Genomic DNA, 11,653 nt, shown 5'->3' with positions numbered 1-11,653 from the left:
AGTCCAACTTTCACATCCATACACGACCACTGGAAAAACCATAGCCTTGACTAGACGGACCTTTGTTGGCAAAGTAATGTCTCTGCTTTTGAATATGCTCTCTAGGTTGGTCATAACTTTCCTTCCAAGGAGTAAGCGTCTTTTAATTTCATGGCTGCAATCACCATCTGCAGTGATTTTGGAGCCCAAAAAGATAAAGTCTGACACTGTTTCCACTGTTTCCCCATCTATTTCCCATGAAGTGATGGGACCGGATGCCATGATCTTTGTTTTCTGAATGTTGAGCTTTAAGCCAACTTTTTCACTCTCCTCTTTCATCAAGAGGCCTTTTAGTTCCTCTTCACTTTCTGCCATAAGGGTGGTGTCATCTGCATATCTGAGGTTATTGATATTTCTCCTGGCAATCTTGACTCCAGCTTGTGCTTCTTGCAGCCCAGCGTTTCTCATGATGTACTCTGCATATATATATATATATATCCATTTATATATATCCACATATGTATCTATATATCTAGTTCGAGACAGTCTTAAAGAGCCCTCACCCCATATGCCGCATGTAAGTAGCCCTCTGAACTCTCCCTCAGCCTTGCTCCTAGGCCCTCAGGTCCTTCTCCAGCTCCTTCCTCAAGTACTTGGTCCTCCCCTACTTAAACATGTCACCAGCCACCAAGGCAGGACATAGGGTTATGCTTGTCTTTGTCCCCACTTAATTCTGCCCTTCTCTGGGATCCAGCCTCAAAGAAGGAAGAAAACAATTCCTTCATGAAAGTATACTTTTTAGTGTGAGAGGTTGGATGTGGTAAACCCAGCTCTTTCTCTGTGTTTTCTGGGGAAGTGAGATGTTCACTGAGGGCATATGTTCTTTTATTTTTTTTTCAAATTTTATTTTTGGCTGTGCCTTGAGGCATGTGGGAACTTAGTTCCCTGACCAGGGTCACGTCCCTGCAGTGGAAGCACAGAGTCTTAACCACTGGACCGCTAGGCAAGTCCCAAGAGTATATGTTCTTGCTTGCATTCTGACTAATTGGTTAGTTTAACTTATTTACATTAACAAAAATTTACTGGAATACAACTGCTTTACAATGTTGTGTTAGTTTCTGTAGTACAAGGAAGTAAATCAGCAGTGCATATATCCTCTCCCTCTCAAACCTCCCTCCCGCCTCTCCAGCTAGAGCACCTCGCTGGGCTCCCTGCGCCTCACAGCAGCTTCCCACCTGCTGTCTATTTGACACACGGTGGTGTGTATATTGGAGAGGGCAATGGCACCACTCCAGTACTCTTGCCTGGAAAATCCCATGGACGGAGGAGCCTGGAAGGCTGCAGTCCATGGGGTCGCTGAGAGTCCGGCACGACTGAGCGACTTCACTTTCACTTTTCACTTTCATGCATTGGAGAAGGAAATGGCACCCCACTCCAGCACTCTTGCCTGGAAAATCCCAGGGACAGAGGAGCCTCGTGGGCTGCCGTCTATGGGGTTGCACAGAGTCGGACACGACTGAAGCGACTTAGCAGCAGCAGCAGCAGCAGCAGTGTGTATATATCAATGCTACTCTCCTAACGTCACACCCTTTTCTTCCCCCTAAACCTATTTATATTTATTGCAATGATAGTTTCTTGTTTCTTCCAACTTGTTTCAAGTTCCCCATTTATTGTACTTTCTTTTTTCCTCTTTCCGTACTTTTCAATAGGTGAATGCAATATTTTTCAGATTTAAACATTTTACATTCTGTTTTTAGTCTTATATTGGTTTCTTATGTTTACTTAGACCTGTTGATTTATCTTATCAATATCTCTCTATTTCTCCCTGAACCCATAAGAGTACTTTAACAGACTCTCACATCTCTTAATCTTACCCAATGCACCACCTCTAGATGTTGATATTGCCTGGAGTTTAGTCAATAGTTTTATGAATGTACTTATTTGTCTTTTCTATTATCCTGTTTTTTAATCCTTTTTATTGTAGTATAATTTATATAAAGTCACATGCACAGATCTTAAGAGTATAATTAATTCGGACAAATGTATATACCCATATAACCATCACCCAATTAAAGATAAAGGGCTTTCCAGAACCCCGTAAGTTTCTCTCATGCCCCCTTCCAGTCAACCCCCCCCACCAGTGCCAGGTGCTCTTCTGATTTCTATCACCACAGATTGATTGATCTCTTCTAGAATTTCTTATTAAAGGAATCATATAACACGAACCTTTTGTTTGTTTTTTCCACTCAACCTGATTTTTTTCTGTGAATCATTCATATTGTTGAATTTATCAGTAATTGTTTTCTTTTTATTGCTAAGTGGTATTCAATGGCACGAATCTCCCAGACTTGCTATCTATTCTTCCACTGGTATATATTTTTCTTTTATTAAATTTGGAAATATTATGAATAAGGCTGCTATTGATAGGGACGAGTAGGTGATTAAATAGTTAATCCCACTAGGGGATTATAAGTAGGAAAAATTATGGGAGACCCCTGTAAGTTAATGATTATTAATGATTAATAATAATAATGATGATGATGATTAATGATTATTCAAGAAAGTAGGTTTGCTTAACCACAAAACCAAGCAGGCTTGGAATTCCCTGGTGGTCCGGTGGAAAAGAGTCTCTCTTTACCAGGGTTAGTTAGTAGCAATAACCCTGTGCACTGCAACCGATGAAGCCCGCACACTCTAGAGCCTGTGCTCCACAGCAAGAGAGGCCGACGCAGTGAGGAACCTGAGCGCTGCCACCAGAGGGTAGCCCCACTCGCTGCAACTAGAGAAGGTCCGTGTGCAGCAGTCAAGGCCCAGTGCAGCCAAAAAAAAAAACAGCGAATTTTCATAGCGACAAAACCACGCAACGGAAGCACAGGACGTGGCCCCAAATAATGAAACAATGGCGGCATGAGCCCCACGTGCCCAGGAAGTTAATGATCCTTAGGGCATGTTCTCTAAGCACATGACCACAGTAATTTATGGGGACTCCCCTGGGGGTTCAGTGGCTAAGACTCCATGCTCCCAATGCAGGGCGCCTAGATTTGATCCCCGATCAGGGAACTATGAATAGATCCCACATGCCACAACCAAAGACCTTGCATGCCTCAACTAAGACCTGGCACAGCCAAATAAATAATAACTTAAAAAAACACAATAATTTATGAAAGGTGACATTTCAAAATGAGGGGCGCTCATTGTACTGAGACCTGAAATGATTTTTCCACAGCACCATGAAAACAAAAACAGGACAAAAACACTCCCCTCCTCACCTGGAAGAGGAGTTGATGATGGAAGCATGATGTCTACCCAAAAATGAGGAAGAAAGTGGTTTTCGCCTCTTGCACACTTTTCCTCTGATTTTAAAACTGTAGCCCACTAAGTTCTCTGGGTGACACCCTCTCACTCGCCCACCTGTAAGCCTCACAAGAGTCCTATTCTAATAATTCACTTCTTATCTATCACTTTGCATCTCACTGAGTTTTTTCTGCATTGAGACATAAAGGATCAGAGCTCTTCAGAGGCCCCCAGAAACGCCAGTTGGGCTGTTTCACTATGGACATTCTGGATTATAATTGCCCCAAGTGTGTGCTGGAACTTCTTCACTGAACACCCAAACTTCTGCAAAAGCCCTCTCAGCCATATGGGTGACGTTAAAGAACTTTTGTTTTTTGGTGGGGAAATGGTAGGAAGCTCACACTGCATCATGCTTATGACCTCACTCCTTTTACTTCTACACTTTTATCTACCTAGGGTCTTGGTCACATACCAGATGTCTAATAAACAACTCCGAGCTTCCACAAACCTATTCATCAGACAGTTCAAGTGGCCCAGGATTGTGGCTGTGGCATCAGTCATTGCAATTTGTGTAAGTATAGTTCTTTCCGCCTGTCCTATCCATCCACAGAACCTGAACCAGTTACTTTCATCTAGAAGGAGAAGGCTGTCCCCTAGACAAACTAATCAGGAAAACAGAATAAAAACACAAATTATCAATATCAGGAATGCATGAGGTGTCATCAGTACATACCTTACAGATGTTACGATAATAATGAGAGACTATGAACAAATTTAAGCCAACAAATTATAAATCTTTGATGCAGTTAACAAATTTCTTGAAAGACAAAAAAAAAAACAATTAAAAATGACTCAAAAAGAAATATACTTCATGAATAGTCCTGTATCCATTGTGGGAACTGAATTTGTAGTTAAAAAATCTTCCAGAGAGAATACAGCATTATCAAGTGGTTTACCCTAGGTGTACAGGGCTGATGCAACATTCAAACATCAACAGGGATTGTAAGTATATTCCACCATATTAAAAACAAATGATCATCTCAACAGATGCAAAAAAAGCATTTGATGAGTCTCAACATCTATTCATGATTAAAAATCTTAGCAAACTATAAATAGAAGGGAATATACTTGAGATAATAGAAGGAATCTACTTAATCATTCTTAATAGTGAAAGACTGAAAGCTATCCCCAAAGATCAGGAACACAGCAAGGATGACTGCTCTCAAAACTTCCCTTCAGTGTTGTACTAGAAGTCTTAGCCAGTGCAATAAGGCAAGGGGAAAAAAGGTATACAGTTTGGGAAGGAAGTAATAAAACTTTCTACTCATGGAAGATATTATTTTCTACATAGAAAACCCCAAGAAACCTACCAAAAGACTCCTAGAATTAATAAATATGCTTAACCCTTGATGTTCTATTTCAGACATGTTGTCATGTGAGAAAAATAAGACCATCATTCTTAAGTCACTGTGTGTGGGGTTTTCTTTAATTTGCAGCTGAAGTATTCCTAGATCATATAACATGGTTGAGCATTTTTTTCCTGATGTTTATTTTATCTTTATAGTTCTGTTTCTGTAAGTTGTCTATTCATACACTGTGCATATTTTTCTATTGAACTATTTTTTTCATGTTGACTTGTGACCATCCTTCCTATTTTCTGAGTCCTTTGGTTATAATATATGTTGCAAATACCATATTTGATCAATTCTAAGACGAACATCACATTTCATTGATCAATTCTAAAATCAATTCACATTTGAACATCTCTGAAATTGAGACATTGTCTTGTAAATTATAGTATATCACATCGCAGTCAGCTGGGGGCAGAGTTGGCATTGCTGTGATTACAACCTGAGGCATATTTGCCAAGAGGCTCATGGTTCAGAGTCCTTCCCTTGAAAAGACCCCTTCTGAGGCCCTGGGAGAGGCACTTGTGTCAATGTGTTTTTGTAAAATTTACAACAGTAAAATATTTTAACCTTGTTGTGTTAAGGTTATGTATCTTTCTATTACAACTTCCTCCATGTCAGATGATGTTGGAGTGGTCACAGGCACTTTTTTTAGAGCCTGATAAGGGGAATTTGAGTTGAGGAATATTTAGTTTTGACTTAACATGGTTTTCAGTCATTCCTGTGTATAGTTCGGTGACAGCTAAATGTCTCAGTATAGGAACAGCTTCCAGGAACACTCCTATGCCACACAGTGCCAACTCAGCATCATGACCTGAAGAGACAGCCAGAGGTCCCATCACAATATGTATGTTTCCTCTGACACCCAGCACCAAAAGTATGTGGGCAGTGGAGGAGAAACCAGGTTTGAAATGGCCTTTCCCTTCTTATCTTGAGAAGGTTGATGCATTGCTACACACTGAATCCAAATCCCAGGTGGAAATAAAATAGTTCCAGCTTCATTGGTCTTTTTTATTAGGTGAGTGAAAGCTGGCCTTGGTATTTCTCATCAGACCCCTCCTTATGCCTTATTGGAACTCAGAAACTCCTAAAGATTGGGAAAGTGTGGGATGTGGATGCCATGACTGACTGAGACCAATAATAATATATTACATGATAATAATGTGTCACCTGTGGCTACATTCTGCTCCAAACAGAAATGAGGTCTTGGATAGGCAACAACAGTGTCTGACATAAACAGCTCCCCTGAGTCTAGACCCCAGGAAACCTGCAGGAGAGACACACTTATAGAGAATCACAGTCTCACGTACACTAGCCCTGAGGGTTCAGAGATGGAACAAGAGAGAGAAGGACAAAACGAGTTGCAGAGTCGGCAGGACTCTACAATCGTCATTGCACCAGGCCCACACTTCGTGAAGTCAGAGAATGATAGCAAATTCCCATCCCTCTGAGCAGTCAGCCCAGAAAACAATGTCCCCAGAGCCCAGTACTCATCACAACTCAGTCTCTGGTTTTGCCAAAGAGGGAAGCTGAACTTCAGAGGGAGCTGGAGCCAGGTGAGGAGCAAAGAAGAGAAAAGCTTCTCAGGTTCAGCCTTATCCGATCACCAGTTGGCCTGCACTGGTTGTCCAACACCTACAACCTATGAACCTGAATTTCACTGGGAGGACTTCCCTGGGGGTGCAGTGGGTAAGAATCTGCCTGTCAATGCAGGGGACACGGGTTCGATCCCTGGTCAGAGACCATGCTGCGGGCAACTAAAGCCAGTGCGCCACAACTACTGAGCCCACTTGTTGAGTCCCCAAGTCGCAACTACTGAAGCCCATGTGCTGCAACTGATGAAGCCTGTGCTCCGCCATAGAGCCCGTGCTCCGCCACGAGAGACACCACCGCGATGAGAAGTCTGCGCGCTGCAATGAAGAGCAGCCCCTGTTCACCCCGACTAGAGAAAGCCTGAGCGCAGCAACAAAGACCCAGTCCAATCAAATAAATGAATAAACGTCATTGGAAAATTTCTCCCACTGAGAGTGATTGTTTCCTGAGTGTAGGGTCATAGAGGAAACCCACATCTGTGTGCTGCCTCCTTCACAAGAGAATGGGGTGTGGGACATTCCTTTCTTTTTGAAAAATGTGAAAATGTGCATTAACAAAACCCTCATCAACAGATCTCACTTGAGGGGCCCGTCGTCCCCTACCGTCATGTCTGTTTAAAGTATTTCGATTTCCTGTTCCCCATCAACTTCCATGGTCCAGACATTCAATTGCTGCATAAGGTGTGGGTTCTGCAAATAGCGCAACAGAGACACATATTACCGTACCTTGTGTGTAGGCATCACACAAGCACACACAAACCTCTGTGCTCGGTTCAAAGGCTGTGGCCTCTTCTTTGCTTCCATGTTTCACATGACAGAGCATTGCTTTTTCACGTGAAACATGCCTCCTGGCTGTAGTTTCACTCTCAGCCCCGACTGATTTCACTTTCAGCAGATCTCTAAATTACTTCTTGTAGCTTCATCGCTTTTGCCTCATTTTAGCATTTAGAGATATGCTCCCATTCTTCCTTACTAGCAGGGAAAAGGGGGAGGGCTCTACATCTAGACTCCATCGCAGGCACAAGGGGGCCAATGATTTACAAACAACAGTTGTTGGGTGGGATTTTGAAAGCTATTTTGGTGCTCTGCTTTTCCTCTTCCTGCTGCTCCAAAAGTAAATATGATGGCTGGTGCTCCAGCAGTCTTCTTGGGACCATGAGAGGAATGCCAAGAGAATCACAGAGACCTTGCCCTGACTTCCTTAAGAAACTGAACCAGACACTCATTGTGAGAAAAGTAAGCCTTTCTTTGCTCACACCACTGAAGTCCTATAGTATCTGTTACTACAGGCCAAAAGCAATTCCTAACTAACACGATGCTTTTCTTCTGCTTTTGAATTTTCCAGTGTTGGAGTAACATGTGTTATTTCTCTGTGTCACATCTTTCTTTGTAGAAGAGGGTTTATTTCTGGTGTTGTCTTCCTCTCTGTTGTTCCCTAATCATTTCAAAAAGCTTCAAATAAGTTTCTAATATTCTAACATGCTTATAAGATTAGTCCATTTTCCTCTCCTTCATCACAGCCTTTACATGTCATCTTTTCCTTTGCATTCTTTTTTAACAAATCCTAATTTCCCCCTAAAAGCAGGATCTGGAATCTTTGTTGCAGCATGCAGGATCTCTTAATCACAGGTATGTGAAGTCCTAGTTGCAGCATGTGGGATCTAGTTCCCTGACCAAGGGTGAGCCCAGGCCCCTGCATTGGGAGTGTAGTCTTAGTCACTGGATCACCAGGGAAGTCCCTATAATACCTTTAAATGGAGTATAATCTATAAATATACAGAATCACCATGCTGTACATCTGAAACTAATATAACATTGTAAATCAACTAGAGTTCAATAAAAATTATTAAAAAGTACAAAATAAACATGAGGTGATGTCTGCAGATGTGTGTGATAGTGGCTCAGACACCAGCTTTGGGTCAGAGCAGCACGAAGCAGGGCAGATGGGATTTCTGCCTGAGACCACCAGGCACTAAGTCTGGTGAACCGAGAACTTCTTCCCAGAAGGAGAAGAGACACAAACCACTGATGGGCTCCTCTTTCTCTGCCCACAGATCTTCTACATCGGGGTTTCCTGGCCTGAGCGCGCTGTCCCTCTGCCGCCAGGGCCCCGCCCTGCCCACAAGTCTTCTGGCTCTCTCCCCCAGGGGTTCTCAGGCCTGACCCATCTTCTGCACTGGCCTCTGACCCCAGGAGATGGGGGGGACCTTCTGGCTTCCACCAGCCCCCAGACTTCCACCTACCACCTGAGGAGTCCTGCTCAGACTAGCTACACCCTGGGAGGCTACCTGGAGGCCATCCTCATCGCCAGAGACCACCAGGGCAGGCCCAAGGCCCATGGTGGGGATCTGTTTCGGGCACAGCTGCTGGGTCCTGACCTGAAGGCAGGTGTCCCTGGAGATGTCACAGACCTGGAGAACGGCACATACCTGCTGACGCTCCCCCTGCTCTGGGCTGGGCAGGCCCAGGTGCAAGTGCGGCTGATCCACTCCAGCGAGGCAGTCAGGGTTCTGCGGGGCATCTGGAGAGACCAATGGGCCACGGTTGATTTCACGGGCTATTTCTGGGGGCCCACGGGATACGAAGAAACTGTGACTTGCAATGTTAACCCCCTGTTAATTGGGGAGGAAGAAGGCACCTGTCACTACAGGGATGAAGATTCAGGTGAGCTCTGGTTCTGTGCTCGACCTCCGACCCTGCCCTGTGACTCACTGGTAGGACATTCAAGTGGACGCTACTGGAACGTGACCACACCACACGAGGAGGCCCTGCTGGCACGGTAGGAGACCCAGTGTCATCTGGATGTCTGCCCCAACCCCTGAACCCAGTCCCTGTGGTCATTCTGCCTGAGCCCGTACCCTTATCATTCATTTACTCACTTCTATTAAACATGTTTCCGAGAACCTACTATATACCAGGTCTGATGCTAAGTGCTGAAAACTTTTATGTAATGGTTGGCATCCCTGCCCTCTAGTTTTCAGTGAGGGGACATGGGACCTTTTAAAACATGCACTGGAGTGAGTGCTTAACTGCAGCATGCACTGAGGGGTGAGGGGTCTAAGGATACGGAACAGGGCGCCCCACCTGGTGTAGGATGGTCAGAGCAGGTGACAGGTGAGCTGAAGCTTGAAGGAGACCTGCAGATCTCCCGCCACAGAGCAGTGTCCTGGCCCCTCTGCCATGCTGATGGCCTGCAGGGAGAAGTGTCCATTGAAAATTACCAGCAGGTGTGGTCAGGGAGCAGGGGGGATGGATGCGAGCCCACTGAGTGAGAGTGGAGCAGAGGTTGCAGCCTAGAAACCAAGTGAAATCAAAGCTGAGAATCGTCCTCGGTCCCAGGGGACGATTGGGACCAGCAAGACTGGGAGTGATGGGGAGGAGACAGTAAAACTGGACTGGCTTCTGCCCCTGGGATCCGAGGCTGGGACTGGGCTAGAAAGACCCCAGAGAGGAAAGAAGCATTTTTAAAGATAGGAGCAGCTGGGCATCTGGTCTCTGGGAGAGACAGTAGGGGAAGGAGGCAAAAACAGGGTCTGAGAGGAAGGTTGGGGCCGGGGCAGATGGGGAGGGACACCCACTCTGGAGGCGGAGGGGGGAGAAGGAGCTGTGGGAGAGGCGGAGGTGGGCAGGTGGGAGGAGGTGCAGCTCTGAGACCCAGGGAGCATGGAGTTTCCCACTGGCTCTATGAGGACGGGAGAGGCAGGTGTGCTTGAAGCACTGAGGCAGCTGAGCTGGAGACCCCAGAGGCACCAGCTCCATCAGACCCCCATTGCTAGAGGCTCTCTGCATTGATTAGTGACTTCCCACAGCATTTGGGACTTCCCTCATAGCTCAGTTGGTAAAGAATCTGCCTGCAATGCAGGAGACTTGAGTTCGATTCCTGGGTTGTGAAGATCCCCTGGAGAAGGAAATGGCAATCCACTCCAGTATTCTTGCCTGGAAAATCCCATGGACAGAGGAGCCTGGTGGGCTACAGTCCATGGGGTCGCAAGAGTCGGACACGACTTAGCGACTAAACCACCACCAACCACAGCATTTAGGATTCTGCACCAGGAAACCTGGTTCTTCCCAGACCAAATTTTGTACTCCCTTTGGTCAGAAGAAAATAACCACACATGCTTTTTTGCATTGATCGGTGGGAAATAAGTCTAAGATTCAATACAGGAGCCATCTCAGGACATCTTTTGAGGTAAAGACCAGCCATCTCTGGAGTGAGACTGCCTGGGTTCAAATTCCTGCTCCACCTGTTACTATACTCCAGCTTCTATCCGTGGGATCTCTGGCAAGCTACTTAACCTGTCTGCACCTCCAGTCTCTCACTGGTAGAGGGGATAACTTTAGTACCTTCCCTGTTGAGTTGTGGTGAGGTTCAAATAAGTTACTGTATGCTGTGTGCTTAGATCAGGGACAGCACAGCAGGCTCTGTCGGCTCTGAGAACCTGCTCTCAGGCATTTGCTGCTTTTGAGCGGCACCCCTGAAACTGCCTCTGTACCAGACACTGTCCAGGGTCCTGGGGGTCCTGGACAGGAGAGCAGGGCATCAGGGCCCCGTCCCTCAGGAGCCAACACTGGGCCCATTGAAGACGGCATTCAACAGACAACCACACATGTGCAAGTGTGTAGTGGACATGGATTTGCAACCCCAAGGTCAGGTGTTTTCTTTACAACAACTTTTTAAAAAGTATTTATTTATGTATTTGGCTGTGCTGGGTCTTAGTCGCAGCATGTGGGATCACCAGTTGCAGCATGACCCGGGATCGAACCTGAGCCCCCTGCACTGGGAGCAGCATGGAGTCTTAGCCACGGGATCACCAGGGAAGTCCCCAGGGTACATGTTTAAACAATTCTGCTTTCTGCACGGATGCAATCCCTGAGGTCCTGAAATTCAAAGAACCTGGATGTCTGACCTCCAGCTTCCAGTCCCTCCCCAGGCCCCTAACTCGCTGTGTCCCAGGAGCCCTGACACTGGACAGATGACCTTCACCCTTGAGAACTTCCTTTCCTCCAAGGACCCCTCCTTCACCTCAGCCCAGGATTCCTTCTCATCACACACTCCCCTCTGCCCACTGGTTTCTCTTCAGGAATGTGACAAACAAGACCCTCCCTCAGGGCATTCCTCCAATCTGGGTGGCCCAGGAGAACAACAGAAGTCTGGGTGAGTGGCTCCGGGGCTGGTGGGAAGGGCAGCCCTGATTCAGGGCCATGGCCTTAGCTTCCTGTGTTCTCACTGATTGTTTCGCTCCTGAACAATGGCTTACAGTCCTGTCCCCTCCGCAACCCTGCCACCCTGGAATCCCAGCCCCGAGGCCCTCTGGATTCTACCACCAAAACGTGTGGCACTCACTGTCCTGCTCCAGCCGCTCCTTCTCCACCGCCGAC

At 46.0% G+C, this 11,653-nt stretch overlaps 1 protein-coding gene across 1 annotated transcript in view; it reads left to right on the top strand.

Annotated features, from left to right (window-relative positions):
• Positions 1-11,653, top strand: part of LOC104987144 (NXPE family member 3-like) — a 16,301-nt gene that overhangs the window by 3,139 nt on the left and 1,509 nt on the right. The window contains exons 2-4 of the mRNA XM_010837921.1: positions 8,329-9,053; positions 11,356-11,429; positions 11,535-11,640. Coding sequence (XP_010836223.1) covers positions 8,329-9,053; positions 11,356-11,429; positions 11,535-11,640 — 905 coding nt within the window. The remainder of the gene's footprint in view (positions 1-8,328; positions 9,054-11,355; positions 11,430-11,534; positions 11,641-11,653) is intronic.

The sequence above is a fragment of the Bison bison genome, unplaced genomic scaffold (assembly GCF_000754665.1).
Source record: "Bison bison bison isolate TAMUID 2011002044 unplaced genomic scaffold, Bison_UMD1.0 scf7180017864085, whole genome shotgun sequence".
Classification (NCBI taxonomy): Eukaryota; Metazoa; Chordata; class Mammalia; order Artiodactyla; family Bovidae; genus Bison; species Bison bison.
Note: the sequence above shows the minus strand (reverse complement) of the source record. Positions and strands in the feature narration are given on the sequence as shown.